General features: G+C 40.5%; 1 protein-coding gene across 1 annotated transcript in view; it reads left to right on the forward strand.

The window, feature by feature from the left end:
- The first annotated feature begins 3,079 nt into the window (after positions 1–3,079).
- LOC131721174 (zinc finger protein 729-like) overlaps positions 3,080–18,401 on the forward strand; it is a 48,057-nt gene continuing 32,735 nt past the window's right edge. The window contains exons 1-3 of the mRNA XM_059014496.1: positions 3,080–3,428; positions 13,399–13,891; positions 14,335–15,377. Coding sequence (XP_058870479.1) covers positions 13,429–13,891; positions 14,335–15,377 — 1,506 coding nt within the window. The 5' untranslated portion in view covers positions 3,080–3,428; positions 13,399–13,428. The remainder of the gene's footprint in view (positions 3,429–13,398; positions 13,892–14,334; positions 15,378–18,401) is intronic.

The raw sequence follows: 18,401 nt of genomic DNA on the forward strand, positions 1-18,401 counted from the left end.
CATTCTAATAATTTAAACGTTAGCATTATGTTAAGAATAGCTGTGGCAGTACTTCTATGCATTTTAAGTTACAGTAATATTGCCTATACCACAGAGAATATACCTCAACATTTTTTACTTATTTTTTTAATTCTCAACGGAATTTTTTTTATAGTCCTACGAATATTCTTAACGTATTTACAAAGTTAATACTAATAAAACATCTCTCTATATCAACCCATCTAAAACATAAAACATTATCTTACCGTACAGGGATTTAGATAATTTCCCTACCGCTTATCTCAGAAACTTCTCTGACAGAAACTGAAAATAACGAGATTTTCTTGAGCAACGTCAACATGGAGATATGCATGCCAGAAATCCTATCTAAAATGGTGCTGTAGAGAACCCTTTACCCTTAGGGTTCTATAAAGAACCATTTTAACCTAAGGGTTCTTTTTATGGATACCTAAAGGTTCTATATAGAACCTTAAAGAACCCTTTTTTCTTAGAGTGTATTATTAAACAACGCACAAGGTATTTAGAAATCACAGCTTTATTACACCAGCTTTATGATTTCCATTACATGAGAGTAGATGTTAAAACTTCATGCTGATTTGAACTCGGCTCTCGCCAAGATAAGCAGCAACTAAGACGTAACTTTACAGTAAACTAATGTGATCCATCTGCGTCTCCATCCACTTGTGTTTCCTTCCATATGATGATGTAGATATCCTTCTGTCAGGTGTTGATGGCTGAAGTGTAATGCTGGCTCCAGGGATCAGCTTATTTTGCCTCGCTAGCGCATCAGTCCACACAGCGGCTGTGATGCTTGCTCTGGGGATCAACCACAGTGCGGTCTCCCCAGCGCATCAGCATGACAACCGTCTGGATTGAGCTAAATAGGGTACATCTCTGGGGTCTTCAAGTGGCACCTACCATCCTCGTCGACTAGCCCACGACACCTCAAGAGGGCTCGACGGTGATTCTGGCATCCCAGCATCACCCCCTCCGTCCCCCACTCAACTCAGCCCAGCTTACCTACCTGTACATCAGCGTTTCTTTCTTTCTATTGTGCTTGAGATCCCCAGCCAGAATCTTTCCGTTTCAACCACAGTCAGTTGCTGCTCCTCTCTGCTGCTTCAGATAAGTTCTTCGCTGTGCGACACAACTCTTGGCCACTGAATCCGACGTCTCTGAAAAACGGGGTTGTAGAGCGTGCCACAAATCCTCAACAACCCACCTCCACTGGGTGAACCCAGACTCTCTATCCTCGCTGTTCCGCTTCAGTGGCTAGTTGAGCATACCGCAGTTTCTTCCTCTCATACGCCTCATCTACAGCATCCTCTCATGGCACTGTTAACGCACAACATTTACAGGAGCCCTCTGAGAAAACAGCACGAGAACTTTACGCTCAGCTCATTTACATATCAACTCCCACCTTTCCCATTCATTTGCATGATGTCGAGTTAAAAGTCAGGTTTTCTCAAGTAAAATGAACTGAGCTAATGGAAACACGAAAAAGCATTTAGCACAAGACATTTTACTCCAGCAAATGTCTCCAGCTAAAAAAAAGCACACATGGAAATTCCACCTATATTAACTGCATTGGGGTACAAAGGTATTTTTTTTCAGTAGAGTAACGTTCACGATATTGATTATATAATTAAAGAATACATATGGGCTTCCATAGAACAGTGTAAAACACGACCTTATCTATTTTGAGTCACAAATGAGATGCTGTGTAGTTTTATCTGCTTATGTCATATTGGAACTAATAGAGTCCTGAATAAAATAGTTTTCTTATGTTTTTTCTCTTAACACACATTTGTATCGCTGTGTTATTTATGGGTGACCCATGAATACTGGTAGCTATGTTGATGTCTTGGCAATTACCAGCTTTGTAGAGTCACTGATCACACTGATCTACCCCTCTGATCTCACTCTACACACTGATCTACCCCTCTGATCTCACTCTACACACCGATCTACCCCTCTGATCTCACTCTACACACTGATCTACCCCTCTGATCTCACTGATCTACCCCTCTGATCACAGTGATCACACTGATCTACCCTTCTGATCTCACTGATCACACTGATCTACCCCTCTGATCTCACTCTACACACTGATCTACCCCTCTGATCACACTGATCTACCCTTCTGATCTCACTGATCACATTGATCTACCTCTCTGATCACACTGATCTACCCCTCTGATCTCACTCTACACACTGATCTACCCCTCTGATCTCACTGATCACACTGATCTACCCCTCTGATCTCACTGATCACACTGATCTACCCCTCTGATCTCACTGATCTCACTGATCTACCCCTCTGATCTCACTGATCACACTGATCTACCCCTCTGATCTCACTCTACACACTGATCTACCCCTCTGATCTCACTCTACACACTGATCTACCCCTCTGATCTCACTGATCACACTGATCTACCCCTCTGATCACACCGATCTACCCCTCTGATCTCACTCTACACACTGATCTACCCCTCTGATCACACTGATCTACCCTTCTGATCTCACTGATCACACTGATCTACCCCTCTGATCACACTGATCACACTGATCTACCCCTCTTATCTCACTGATCACACCGATCTACCCCTCTGATCTCACTCACTGATTTACAGCAGGCTGGATACAGCAGTGTATCCCCAGCTATACCCTTCCATCCCACTGCACTGATGCATTCTGCAAACTTCTTCTTATTAGAATACTGCTTTCTTATTAATTTATTGTAATTCTATATTTGGTAATAATAATAATAATAATAATAATAATAATAATAATAATAATAATAATTTATTATTATTATTATTATTATTATTATTATTATTATTATTATTATTATTATTATTATCTCAGTTTTCTTTTTTTTCGTGTTATTCAGGGCTTCAGTATGCACCAAAGTAAAGAGTTTTTTTTTTTTTGTTTTTTTTTTGTGGGTGATTGAAATGCCTTTTCTAGTAAGCTGCAAGGTTACTGGCTGAAGCAGAATTGCTTGAGACTAGATTCTCATTGGTTACAATTCAACTTTCAATTCATTATTTCGCAGGTCAATCGTGGAGGAATCAATTCACCCAGAAACCCGTCAAGCCTTTCGCATGGATGAATTGACAAATTCATTTCTGAATTGATGGACGAATACATTTATGAATTTGTGCACGAACTGATGAGTTAATTGATGACTAGTTTTGGCACAAATGTCGCTCCATACTAATGCGCGTCTTTGTAGGGGTGGAGTCAGTGTGCGTGCATATTTACTGCTCGGTGGTGCCAGGGTGCGGCAGCTTTAACCTCATTGCGTGCAGGTATTTTAAAGATACAGCGACGGATTTCAAACATCAGAACTTAAAAATCGACTCATCCATATTTAAACGGTGCTGTACTACACTTTGCTACTCGTGGACGATAAAAAAAAAGTAAGTTGCATTTTTTTTTTTTTTTTAAATAAAGTTTAGTTGTTTAAAGCATGGGTGTTGAAGACCCAGGCTTTGTTTACGAAATGAACAAGGCCGATTCAATTGTAACAAATAAACTTTAAATGCGCTGGTGAAATGAATCGAAAATGAGGCAACGTTGTTATATATATATATATATATATATATATATATATATATATATGTATGTGTGTGTGTGTGTTTGAAGAGGTATAACTCCAGTGTACATGAAAAGTTTTGTTTGGAAGTACACAAAAGTCTTTCAATGCAGTTGTATCATTTGAGCCGATGTACTTTATTGCGTTTTAGTGGAGTGCTTTACAAGTAGAAAAGTCTAACTAAACGTAACTTCATTAATGTGATTATATATAATCTTTCTATCACACACAACACAGGTAATTGAAGTAAGCATTGATAATAGTGAGTGAATGTGTGTCCGTCCGTCCCGTCTCCAACCCACCCGTGAAACACAGGTAGTGGTAATAGGATTGTCAATAGTGTGTGTCGATAATAGTGTGTGTGTCCGCGTGTAAATAGCAGGACCCCTTTATGTCGATACAGACTACAAACCTTCCCGACACTCTGTGCGCGCATTATTGTGGATTGTAAACAGGATATCTAGACACCGCACTGTTTTAAAACATAAGCAAGATAAGAAACGTGTTTTTTAAAAAAAATGTTTATTGGAAAAATGTACAATATGCCTCTCGTTTTGAGAGACATTTTTGGGGTTTGTTTTTATTAAATATTTGTACTAATCTAGGGAAAACAAGTCTATAGCAGTACTAATAGAACATAAGAAAGTTTACAAACGAGAGGAGGCCATTCAGCCCATCTTGCTCGTTTGGTTGTTAGTAGCTTATTGATCCCAGAATCTCATCAAGCAGCTTCTTGAAGGATCCCAGGGTGTCAGCTTCAACAACATTACTGGGGAGTTGGTTTCAGACACTCTCAATTCTCTGTGTAAAAATACAGGTCTATAATTTTGGCTATTATTATTATTATTATTATTATTATTATTATTATTATTATTATTATTTATTTCTTAGCAGACGCCCTTATCCAGGGCGACTTACAATCGTAAGCAAATACATTTCAAGTGTTACAATACAAGTAATACAATAAGAGCAAGAATACAATATCTTTTGTTCAAGCAAGGTACAAGTGTGACAAACCAAAATTCAATAATACAGCAGATAATAGTGATAGTTAAATCAGGATATGATTAAATAGTGATAGTTACATCAGGATGTGATTAAATACAAACACGTAAGGCGATGTGATAGTGAAAACCGCATATGACTGGAGACATGCATGTATTCTCTCTCTATTAAATACACACATGCACACACACTGTATTCCAATGGTTTGTAATAGTGTCCGTGGCGATATCTTTAAGACCTGACAGCCCCATAAGCATTGTACTTTATAACTATTACATGAAATATGTACATAATACAGTGTGGCATAGTGGTTAGGGCTCTGGACTCTTGACCGGAGGGTCGTGGGTTCAATCCCAGGTGGGGGACACTGCTGCTGTACCCGTGAGCAAGGTACTTTACCTAGATTGCTCCAGTAAAAACCCAACTGTATAAATGGGTAATTGTATGTAAAAATAATGTGATATCTTGTAACAATTGTAAGTCGCCCTGCATAAGGGCGTCTGCTAAGAAATAAATAATAATACTTGAACTGCTGCAGTAACATTAAATAGCATTAATTAAATTATAACAAATCACGTTATGTACAATGAAGGGAACCTATACTGTGTCACCCGAATGCTTCTAAAGTCAGCAAAAACATGCATTATGTTTTCCCTTCGTTGTAAATAAAAATGTGATTTGGTATAATTTAATTCTAGCACTATTAATAAACGAATCATGCAGCATGGTTCTAACAGCAGTTTTTACATCTAATGTAAATGTTCTAATAGTTCAAGTGCAATACTTATGGGCTGTCAGGGCTTGTTTTTAAAAAAAAAAAAAAAACACGCCACATGGTTGTATACAAACCAATGGAATACCTTGTATGTGGGTAGAGTAAGCCTTTCTGTGGACAAATCACGTTAATTCAAACGTGCCTGGTCTAAGCGGTGGCGAGTGTGTGTGTGTGTGTGTGTGTATATATATATATATATATATATATATATATATATATATATATAATATATATATATATATATTAGATAGATATAGATACAGAGATATAGACATGAGCAGTGAGAAAATTCAGCTCACCGCTTACCTCTTGACTGGAGGGTTGTGGGTTCAATACCAGGTGAGGCACACTGCTGCTGTACCCTTGAGCAAGGTACTTTACCTAGATTGCTCCAGTAAAAACCCAACTGTATAAATGGGTAATTGTGTGTAAAAAATAATGTGATATCTTGTAACAATTGTAAGTCGCCCTGGATAAGGAAAGAAAGGATATTCCCGGCAAGTCCTTTAACATACATGATTTTAATAAGTTTTCTGTTTGTTTTTTAGTTCACATTTACTTATTAACCTTCATACAATTCCTTGTGGTTTGTTAAAAAAAGACTGCGGTGAAAACATAACTATACTGAGAGGAAAATATCGGGGACTGAAAAGGGGCCTAGCATAGTGAAAGGGGATAAGAGATCGATGGTGTGGAAAGCCGGATATACTGTTTTCAAATACAGTACAAACATGTTTTGCTTAACTCAGTTTAGTACAGTTTATTTACATCTGAAGTTTGCCTCCGCACACTGTTGAACACTGAGTAGTAGCTCATCTGTTAATCTTATCTCGTCGTAGAATGCCTGCTAATGCCTGATGCGGAGGGTCTTATTGCTTATATACTTAAATGTTGCAGCACAATTATCTGTAATTTTTATTGATTTTAACTGAATTTATTTAGGTTCTTCTTTTTTACGTATCCTTTCACATAAGCACTCTAAAACGAACGTTCTATAAATATAGGCCTCCATAACAAAAATATGTATTATTATTGCTGCTACTTCTACTGAAAGGTCACCCTTTTCCAGACCTCTTCCGGCAGTGAAATAAAAACAATTAAAACAGTTATTTAATTTTATTTTTTGTTTTCAAAATCTTTTTACATTTTATTCTTCCTAAAGTAGAAGGGACCTTTTTTTTGTTAAATCGTTTGGTTTTATTGGTTAGTGTTTTTTTTCTTTTCTCTTTTGTTCTCCCTGCACTTCCATTTGTTTGCAAGTGTAGGAGGGCGGCCATTTTGCCTTTGTTTGTGTTTTGTTTTGTTTCTGTGTACTGTTCCCTTCATTTAAACAATTTACATTTCTTTGCTCAATTTTTTTTTTTTATTAAAAAGCACTTTTTTGTTACTTTTAATCTCAAAACTGTTTTAGTTTTTAAAATAATTTAGTTTAATCCCCTGCTTCTGCCTTATGCAGAGTGGGGGAAGGGCAGACATATTTGCTCTGCCCTATTTCCTTATTTTTTAGTTAAAGGTTTTTAAAATAATTACCTTCAACTTTGTTTTGTTTTTTCATTGTTTATTTTTCTTTTAAGAAAAGGAATTTTTTTAATAACATAATTCATCAGTATTTCTTTTGTCTTTGTGCCCCTGCACTGCTCATTATTTGCGTGTAGGTGGCTGTTTGTTTTTTTGTACAGTGTGAGTGTACCCCTGCTCTGTGAGCTTTTGTCAGTGCAGGGGTGTGTCTGTGTATTTGTTTCTTTATTACAAATGAAAAATAAAATAAATACATAAATAAGAGAGAGAGAAAGAAAGAAAGAAAGAAATGAGCGAGCACAGGTGGCGACGAGCAGAGCAGCCCCCCCCCCCCTTTCAAAAACAAGGGGGGGGGACAAGCAGCGGGCGGCAAAGCCCACCTCTGCAACAGCTGGTGGTGGGTCTGGGGGAGTCCCAGAAAAACAGACTCTCGCTGGAACCCCCTGTGAGGCAGGGCGGTAAATCATCCCGTAAAACTAAGCACCTCACCCTCTGGGAGAGGAGCAAGGCGCTACATCCCCACTGCCGCAACAAGGCAGGGGTCCGCCTCCAGTAGCATCAGGGGGAAAAACAAGGCACAGGTGCGCCTTCCCACGTGTGCACACAAGTGCACAAAAACTGGCCTTGCACTTGGGGTCCTGCAAAACAAAAGCAACTGCCTCAGTGTACCCCTCTTCTGGTGATGAGGGTCCCGGCCCTTGTGCTGCCGCAGAGGGGGAAAAAGATCATCCCCCAAGGTGGTTCAGGGCTCCGCTGAGGAAGAGGCTCCCTAAGAGAGGCCGGAGGTAGGGGGGGGGGGGACCCTGAGGGGCAGGCAGCACCCTCGGGGTAGATCCCCTCCCGAAAACACAAGAGACCCTGAAGCCGACCCTGAATCTACCACAGAGGGGCCAGCTGCAGCGGGGGTCGCCGAGGGGGCCCAGGAGGGGCCCCCAAAAGAACAACTGCCTCAGGCTCCATCCCCTTCCAGCAGTGACATGGGTCCTGAACCCTGTGTTGCCGAGGAGGGGGTGGAAGAAACACCTCCGCAGGCGTGGGCTCTGCAGACAACACGGAGCCCATGCAAGCAACCCCCACTGAGGGGCCAGAGGTAGCAGAAGAACCAGAGAGCGCACAAGGTAGTGCTCTTGGGGGAGATCCCCTCCCCCGGAACAGAAAGACCAGAAAACCGGTCCCCAGCCCACCACTGAGGGGGCACAGGAAGGGCCCCTGAAAGAACAACCGCCTCAGGTTGCCCCCTCTGCTGGCAACAAGGGTCGTGGCCCTTGTGCTACCACTTGGGGGAGAAACTTAACCAACGTCTGAGGCGGTCCCGGGCTCTGCAGAGATGGCGGAGCCTGGTCCAGTGACTGCCACTACCCGACCAGAGGGAGGGGAAGAACCTGAGAGGGTAGATCCCTCCCCTCCCTCCGCGGACTGAGGACGGGCCTGAGACCATCCACCACAGGGACAAGGTACAGCTGCCCCTGGACAAATGGGGGAGAGGATTTTCAGAGGATTCTAAACTCTGTGAGATCCTTCCGCAGGGCCAGCCACACCAATAAAACTTCAGGCTTGAACATGCACATTCGAGCCCGTAAGTTACACAACCGGTTGGTGAACTTCGGGAGAACTCGGGATCTCCTGTGAGTGTCGCCAACAAATCGTAACAGAAGACCATGTATCACATCGGTAATGTGAACGTCAAGGGGTGCAAGGACCGTTTTTGCAGGGCCCTGGTAATCACCTATCTGAAAAAAGGAGGTTACTCTGTGTGCTTCCTGCAGGAAACCCACACAACTCCAGAGGCTAAAGCCAACTGGCTTCTGGAGTGGGGGCGTGGAGGGGGGAGTGTTGTTCCGCCACCTCACTGAATCGTCTTGTGGGGTGTCGACACTCTTCTCCCGATCCTTTCTTCCCATGGTACTCTGTGGTAAACGTCGTGCCGGGCCGTCTGTTACACCACCGGATCCAGGACGGAGACGCTATCGTTCACCTCTTGAACATGTACGCTCAGTCTGGGGGTCCAGTTGTTTCGCTGGATGTCGACCTACATGACCAACATCAGCGCCGACGAGCTTGTGGCCCTCGGGGTGTGGGGGGAGGGGGGGGATTTCAAATGCACCCTCGAGGGCGCGGACTGGATGGGGCAAGAACCCTACCCGTTCTCGTCGGCAGCTCTGAGGGAGCTGATCACTCTGCGCTCTCTGGTCGATATCTGGCGATGGCAACACCCGGACGCCTCCACCTTCACTGACACCAGGGTGAGGGAGGGGCAGGTGTCTCGGTCCCGGATTGACAGGTTCTTCGTGTTGCGGAACCACGTGCATTGCGTTTGCTCCTCCGACATAAGGCCGCCACCGTTCACGGACCACAGCCAGCTGTCCAATTTATTTTCACAAGCACAGTTTATTTTAGACGCGCTATTTAAAACTTTTCTTTTTTCACAGTAAAATAGGTTTAAAAGGCACTGCATATCAACAGGACACTCGGTACTGCATCTCCAGCCCTGCTCCACCCCTTATTCTCTGTTTTTTTCACATACCTCTTCATAGTCGTGCATACCGATTTAAATCATCTCCTTATCACTCGTTTTATCACCGAACTCCTCAATAATGCAATCCAAGTCATTTATTTTATTACTATGACATCTCGCAAAGCTCAGCAAATGTCCATGATATTCTTTGAGGGCTGGATTTGGAAGCAGCTATCTTGTTTATGTCTGTGTTATCTCTGTGGTGCCGGGGCTATGTGTATTGCTCAGATCCACCCCTTTTTTTCGGCTTCTTTCAGCTCCTATCGGTCTCACTCGGCCATTGAATGGTTTTATCTGCTTTTTCTGGAGAAAAAACAACTAGAGACCTTTGTTATACGTCTTTTTGATCATGTCGGACAGAGTCCGACATTGGAACGGAAAGGGTTAAATCTGTATTCATATTTATACTAACTAATGTTAATTAGAATAAGTTTATATAATCATGCAATGCTGGCTCTGAGGATCAGCCTTGATTTGGCCGCCCCAGCGCATCAGCATTCACAACGTCAGAATGAATTTATTTATTTATTTATTTATTTATTCATTCATTTATATGTTATGTATTTATTGGAGTTAATTAGCTTTTTCTTTTCTGTTGAATCCCGCTGGCATAATCATGTTCAGTCTATTTATCCATGTACTTTCATTTATTCTTCTATATGTCGCATTGTCTAATGTTAGCTGCTCTAATACTATAAATTATATTTATAATCATTTGTCATGTCCTTGACTGGTGAAGTGCTGAACTATTGGTTCATTAATTTTCTTAATTCTAATTAATGAAAGGTGGTTCTGAATTATTTTATATAAAGTAGTTCCAGTCTCTCCAACATATTTTATTTAATCACATTTTTCATAGGCTATTCCATAAACATTGCTATTTTTACAATAGGTATTAGTTTTCAGTGGATATGTGGTGTTCTTCTGTTTTTATTATTTTTATTATTATTATTATTATTATTATTATTATTATTTATTTATTAGCAGACACCCTTATCCAGGGCGACCTTACAATCGTAAGCAAATACATTTCAAGTGTTACAATACAAGTAATACAATAAGAGCAAGAAATACAATAACTTTTGTTCAAGTGTGACAAACCACAATTCAATAATACAGCAGATAATAGTGATAGTTACATCAGGATATGATTAAATAGTGATAGTTAAATCAGGATATGATTAAATACAAAGTACTACAGGTTAAACACTTGGCAGATTACAGTATTCTGAAGTACAGGATTAAATGCAGTAAAATAGGGGGCAGATAAGAGCAAAATAAAGCACATTTACATGAAGGGTGATAGTGTCCCAGGATACAAACAGAGGAGTTCTACAGGTGCTCCTTGAAGAGGTGAGTCTTAAGGAGGCGCCGGAATGTGGTCAGGGACTGGGCAGTCCTGACATCTGTAGGAAGGTCATTCCACCACTGCGGAGCAAGGGTGGAGAAGGAGCGGGCTCTGGAGGCAGGGGAGCGTAGCGGAGGTAGAGCTAGTCTTCTAGTGCAGGCGGAGCGGAGAGGTCGAGTGGGGGTGTAGGGAGAGATGAGGGTCTGGAGGTAGCTGGGTGCAGTCTGGTCAAGGCATCTGTAGGCTAGTACAAGAGTCTTGAACTGGATGCGAGCGGTGATCGGGAGCCAGTGGAGCGAGCAGAGTAGTGGAGTAGCGTGGGTGAAGCGAGGCAGAGAGAACACCAGGCGGGCAGCAGAGTTCTGGATGAGCTGGAGCGGATGGGTGGCGGACGCAGGGAGGCCAGCCAGGAGGGAGTTGCAGTAGTCTAGGCGGGAGAGTACCAGGGCCTGGACCAGGAGCTGGGTAGCATAGTTGGTGAGGAAGGGTCGGATTCTTCGGATGTTGCTCAGGAAGAATCGGCAAGTGCGTGCCAGAGTGGAGATGTGCTGGGAATAAGAGAGGCAGGGGTCCAGGGTGACTCCAAGGTTCTTAGCTGAGGAAGAGGGAGAGAGTGTGGTAGATTCCAGAGGAACAGAGATAGAGAGAGGGGAGAGGAGGAGGGAAAGAAAAGGAGGTCAGATTTAGAGAGGTTGAGTTTGAGGTTGAGTTTTATTATATTCTTTACTTTTTTCCATGTATTTACACACTTTACATGTACTAGTGCAAGTATTTGTAGAACCTATGCTGTTAGTTATTCTTTTATGCTTACTGTGAACTAAAATATCGCCTAAATTAACTTCTCTTTTGAATGCTACAACTGGGGCAATTTATCCGCACCCCATTCATATATATATATATATATATATATATATATATATATATATAATATAAAATATAATATGTACACACACACACACACACAAATATATTTATATTATACACACACACAAGGATGCATGCGTCAGTCTAAAACCTGTGCAGCACACGTCAAGTGAGCAGCACAACACATATGAGGATTAATTTCATGGTATGAATAGCAGAATGATGCAGATTCTGTAAAATTAGTTTTCCCGAGGAAGTTACTTGGTGAAGCCCAGCAAACATATTTTGCCTCACTGAAACAAAAGACTTATGTTGGACTTTGTCAAGATTCAAAAGCATGACTTGCAACAGTGAATTGTTTATGGAAAGAAAAACCCACTTTTGTTGGTACGTATTTTATTAATGTAAGAAAAGTAAAAATTTCACAGGCTTAGTTTTAAAGTAAAAAAAATAAATAATAGAATTGTATTTTTTGTTCGAAATCCCAGAAAACTAGCATCACTTAGCTACCATTATTTAATATTAATGCGTGGAATAAATTAGCAATAATACCTTGTGATATTTCTAGCTGCGAGACACACACAACTTAGTTTATAGAAAAACTGAGAGCTCTGATGGGCTAAATAGCTTATTCCAGTCAATGTCTTCTCGTTTAGTTTTGTAGTATTTTTTTATTCATATTTATTTATTTTTGGTAACAGAAAATGATAGGGAAATGGGATGGTGTATTGCATTCTGAAAGTATTCTGTAATATTACTGTCTTTGTAATATTGTATTGCATACATCAATAAACGCTAATAAATAAAAATAAATGGAGTTCCAATGTGTTTATATAATATGGAGGCTGTGTGGTCCAGTGGTTAAAGAAAAGGGCTTGTAATCAGGAGGTTCCCGGTTCAAATCTCACCTCAGCCACTGACTCATTGTGTGACCCTGAGCAAGTCACTTAACCTCCTTGTGCTCCGTCTTTCGGGTGAGACGTAGTTGTAAGTGACTCTGCAGGTGATGCATATTTCACACACCCTAGTCTCTGTAAGTCGCCTTGGATGAAGGCGTCTGCTGAATAAACAAATAATAATAATAATAATATATTGTGACAGAGAAACCGCACCCTGCTATATTTTTTGCCTTTTTTTAATAACTTTTTCAACATCAAGTCTAAAATGATTTTAAGGATATAATTGAGCTATCCTGAATGTGCTACCCACCCAGTCTCTGTGAACAACAAACAAGTGGACTATGTTTGGTCTCAACATTGTTGACTAAACGGACACTACGTCTATATAATATAACAGCAAGCATTCCACCATGCTGTAGCATTAGTAACTCTGTATTGGCCTCTTATGCACTTTGCAAAAAAGGTATTTTGCAGCCATTTAACATGTAATGGACCTAAGATCCAAAGTATCATGATAGTATTACATATCAGGATACTGTGCATGGTATCGTATCGAGGCTCCTGAAATGAGGTATCACAGAACACTATATATATAATATTACATACAAACACATACATTTGTGTGTGTAACTGTTACAAAACAAACATTAGAACAGCTTGCATAAATGAAATCTAAAATGAATTATAAATGAAATGGTTACATTGTGTAAACTTTTGGTATTATAAGCTTATTACTAGAGATTCTGTGTCCTTTCAATAGTAAAACCACCCCAGCTATTAAGGCCAGATTTTGTCAGCCCCTTCAATGGTTCTATTAGCACTGTGTTTAAATAAATAAATACATGGTTGGAATGTTTTTTTTTTTTTCAGCAGCTACTAAACAGATGCCCATGTGATGCCATGGACAGTGTGGAGATGGAATCTGTCCCAATTAAAGAGGAGTTCCCTGAACTTGTCCCCTTTAGTGTGGAGTTCTCTGGGCTGGCTTCCCTCCCAGTTAAACAGGAGCTCTATGAGGTGCAATGTGACAGCAGTCAGCCAGAGGTCTCTGAGATTAAAGCTGAGCACAATGAATTGGAGATCCCCCAGACAGAAGAACTGCTTCCTGTGAAACAAGAGGTACTGGAAATTAAACAGGAGTGTCTGACAGTAGAGTTTGACCATATGGAACCAGGGAAGGAAGAATCCGAGGACTTCAAACCAAACATCCCTGAGCTGAAGTCTGTACGCCTGCGGGAGTGTAGCGTGGTGGTGGAGAGGATCTGCATGAGAGAGCGAGGCACTGGAGAGGAAGACTCTCCCAACAGCACGCAAGGAGGTGGAAAGGAAGGTGGGCGGTCATATTCAGAATACAGTCTAGCAGGTGAGTGACTCCCAGTAGCTGTGACATTGTCATTCTAGGTTGCGTGATATCCACAGTGTGCTTGAGACGGAGGGAGCATATAGATAAGATTACTTGGTATTTGTTTTTCCACTACCACTCCAACCAGATCAAGACGGGACTCAGAACTGGTGAACTTGAAATATAGATATAATGTTGTCATTGTTTGGGGATGGGGCGGGATAGAAATAAACCTGAATTGTTGTAGGAGAACTTTGAAATAGATTTTGATCTCAGGGCTCAGTTTCACCAACATTAGTCTTTACTGACATTGCTTTGGTTTTAAGTTTGTTTGCTTTTATAAACTGGTGTAACCCAATGCAAGCCTGCACAGCTAAATTCACATGCTTTAATCCACTCTACCACCTAGCCACATTTCATAACAGGCAGCCCCTCATACTTTCTTTCCTATTCATATTTTCTAGGTTCCAGTCCCACAGCTAAAGCAAGGATGGGCAGTGGAGAATATCCTGACAGTAGGAAAGGTTTCACCCAGTTAGGGCATTTTGAAAAACACCAACGAATTCACACAGGAGAGAAACTGTATCGCTGCTCTGACTGTGGGAAGAGTTTCAGGGATTCGGGAATTCTAAAAGCACACAAGCGAATTCACACAGGAGAGAAACCGTACCTCTGCTCTGACTGTGGTAAGAGTTTCAGACAGTCAGCACACCTTGAAAAACACAAGCGAATTCACACAGGAGAGAAACCGTATCGCTGCTCTGAATGTGGAAAGAGTTTCAGTCGTTCAGAACACTTGAAAAAGCACCAGTATATTCACACAGGCAAGAAACCGTATCGCTGCTCTGAATGTGGGCAGAGTTTCAGGGAATCGGGAAATTTGAAAGCACACCAGCGAATTCACAAAGGAGAAAAACCATATTGCTGCTCTGACTGTGGGAACCATTTCAGAATGTCAGAATACCTGAAAAGACACCAGCGTATTCACACAGGAGAGAAACCGTATTCCTGCTCTGACTGTGGGAAGAGTTTCAGGGAATCAGGAACTCTGAAAAAACACCAGCGAATTCACACAGGAGAAAAACCATATTGCTGCTCTGACTGTGGGAAGAGTTTCAGACATTCAGAAAACCTGAAATTACACCAGCGTATTCACACAGGAGAGAAACCGTATTTCTGCTCTGACTGTGAGAAGAATTTCAGACATTCAGGAGATCTGAAAAAACACCAGAGAATTCACATAGAAGAGAAACTGTATTGCTGCTCTGACTGTGGGAAGAGTTTCAAGCATTCAAGACAGCTGAAAACACACCAGGGAATTCACAGAGGAGAGAAACCATATTTCTGCTCTGACTGTGGGAAGAGCTTCAGACAGTCACAACACCTAAAAACACACCAGCGAATTCACACAGGAGAGAAACCTTATTGCTGCTCTGACTGTGGGAAGAGTTTTAGAGATTCAGGCGACCGGAAAAAACACCAGCGAATTCACAAAGGACAAAAACCTTAAAGCGCATGTTCAATTGGGACTTTTCACTCATCCAGGGGGGAAAAACATCTTGCATTATGAGTTCCTGTTTAATAATAATTGTTCTATATCACTCTTAAGAGCATGTATTTTAAATGGTAAAGATGCACTTGGAGTAGTGGTTAGGGCTCTGGACTCTTGACCGGAGGGCCATGGGTTCAATCCCAGGTGGGGGGCACTGCTGCTGTACCCTTGAGCAAGGTACTTTACCCTGATTGCTCCAGTAAAAACCCAACTGCATAAAGGGTAATTGTATGTAAAAGTAATGTGATATCTTGTATCAATTGTAAGTCGCCCTGGATAAGGCCGTCTGCTAAGAAATAAATAATAATAATAATAATAAAGTGGCCGATGACGCAAACATGTCTAGTTTAACTCTGCCAATGCAGACAGAGCCTGGGAGCAGGAATATGCAGAAAGGAAACTATTCCGCAGCTTATCTGATGTACCAGTCAGGAGAAACCTGTAACTCGTGTGGTAAATGAGTTTCAGGGTTTAGCATTTAAACTTGATTAATCTGAAAATAAATAAATTGATTGGAACGAGTATCCTGACCCGGTATATAGCATCCAGAGACGAGACTGCACCGTCCTTACTGGGCAATCAGCTGGATGATTTGACTTGTAAATTCATCACGTTTCTAGAACTAATGAAAAAATGATAATGTCCTGTGGCTGAATCACTGAATATTGTGCAACGTGTAGCTTTGCACTGTGCATTGTCCATGCTTTTATTTGAGCTTGCTTTTAAACTGCCCTAACTAATGCAAGTGTAGCAAGCATGTGTACGGATCTTGGGTACAGAGAGGCATACAGGTTTTACACTCTTGTGACGAATTACAGTTAATTACTATTAATGGATTAAGCTATCATTACAGAGCACAAAAATATAGGCTAAAATGCAGTCTGGTAATAGAAATAAACATGTGTGTGTTTTTTTTTGGGGGGGGGGGGGGGGTCTAAAGATTTTGCAAGGGATTTATTTACCTTTTAGTAAATGAGGATGTTTGTGTAATCAGAATTCTAATGAGACTTCACTGTACAATTTAACCCCTTTTAAGGACCAAGCGTTTTTTAGTGGGATGCTCCCCAAGACCACTTCTTTTTTTTTTGGCTGTATCTGACTCTCTTCCTAGAAAAAAATTATTAAAATCTTTTTTTTTTTTACAATGGAATCTTGGTGTCCTTTTCTTATATATAAACATAAAGTACTTAAACCATACAAATGTGTCCCTTTTTTCTTTCAAAATGATTTACTTTTATTTAAATTAAGTATTATTTTATTATTATTATTATTATGTATTCTGCTTCGAGATACATGTATAAAACATGCTATTCTGTGACCTGAGGGGACCTTACAGTACTGAAAGTTTAGTTGAAAAATATTGATGTTTGGGCAAATTACAAGACAATTTGCTGAACATGAGTGAGAGGTGCAGTGTACGATAATGTGTACAATAATTATTACTTTTTATATAGCTTATATGCACATGCCTTCCTCTAATGGATCCTCTAATGTTGGCACACGAGAGTATAGAAGGCTTGGGCGTCAAACTCCAGTTATTTTGCTCTTAATATCCTGTTTAAAACTTTCATTTTGAATGACAAACGGCACAGAAGGACAGCACTGCACAATTACATTAAAATACAATTCATTGTTAAATGGCAGAAAAATATGCCTAAGCTTTTATTTGTTACTGTATTCCATCAGTTTGCAAGAACCGGCACAGTTCATTCAAATACAATAACATCTCAAAGCTGTTTCTCATACAGTGCACCTTACCAAACAAAAAGTTTATTTTTGACTGAATTAAATAGTTAGATTAAAAAATCCTGCCTGTTACACAATACGAAATAGCAATAGCAAAACTGGATTCGAAAACGCTACATATTGCTTGAAATGTATAAGTACAACTTCTTTTAAGTAACAGTCCCCTTTGCCTCGAATGTCTTTTTCAATACAGCTATGGTCGAAAGTTTTGCATCACCTAGAATTTTAGCATTGAGACCATTTAAAAAAAAAAAATACAAATATCTGTAAGAACATAATTTTAATATTTTATTTAACATCATCTAATCAATAAAACTACAAAATAAAGTGTCTACCTGAAGCCATAAGTATTTCATGCTAGATTTTGAAATGTCACATTTTTCAATTTGTCAGTTTTTTGTTAAGTATATGGAAAACTACAAATTATGGTATGTAATTTAATATGTTAATGTAACATTATTCAGCAGGTTTCATTCAACGTTACGAAGCAAAATTACTTCATTCTATTGGGTGATGCAAAATCTTTGGCCACAGCTGTAAGAGTTTTTTTTTTTTTTATCCTGCAAAACTCACCAACATCAGAATCCTGCTCAGGCACTCATGAGTTGATACGGGGTCAGGCTTGTTTCTGGCAGTTCAACTCTTCAGTACATGTTTGTTCTCCAAAAAGGTGAATAATTGTGCTCCTGTAAAATCGTACCTTCTACAAATCACATCATCAGAATAGGGAGCAAGTCTCAACTCAGAACTGCGGGATCTACTCACTCTTCTGGGAGGATCATGGTCCAGGATATCTCCCTCCTCTTGATGTACAGTCCACACAAGCACACCGAAGCCTGGCCTCTTCTTGGAGCAACAATAGACTACAAATGTGATTTATGTTTTTCCACCAGTAAGTAACCTATCTTGTTCAACAAAATACTTAATTACTGGACAATTAAACATACTATTTGTAGTGTTGGCTTAAATACGTGTCTAAATGCAGAAATTACACTAGCAAATGATACATCTCATTCTCCACCTGATCTGAGGCACATCGGAATATAAGAAAGTTTACAAACGAGAGGAGGCCATTCGGCCCATCTTGCTCGTTTGGTTGTTAGTAGCTTATTGATCCCAGAATCTCATCAAGCAGCTTCTTGAAGGATCCCAGGGTGTCAGCTTCAACAACATTACTGGGGAGTTGGTTCCAGACCCTCACAATTCTCTGTGTAAAAAAGTACCTCGTATTTT

This window comes from Acipenser ruthenus, chromosome 48, assembly GCF_902713425.1.
Source record: "Acipenser ruthenus chromosome 48, fAciRut3.2 maternal haplotype, whole genome shotgun sequence".
In the NCBI taxonomy this organism is placed as follows: domain Eukaryota; kingdom Metazoa; phylum Chordata; class Actinopteri; order Acipenseriformes; family Acipenseridae; genus Acipenser; species Acipenser ruthenus.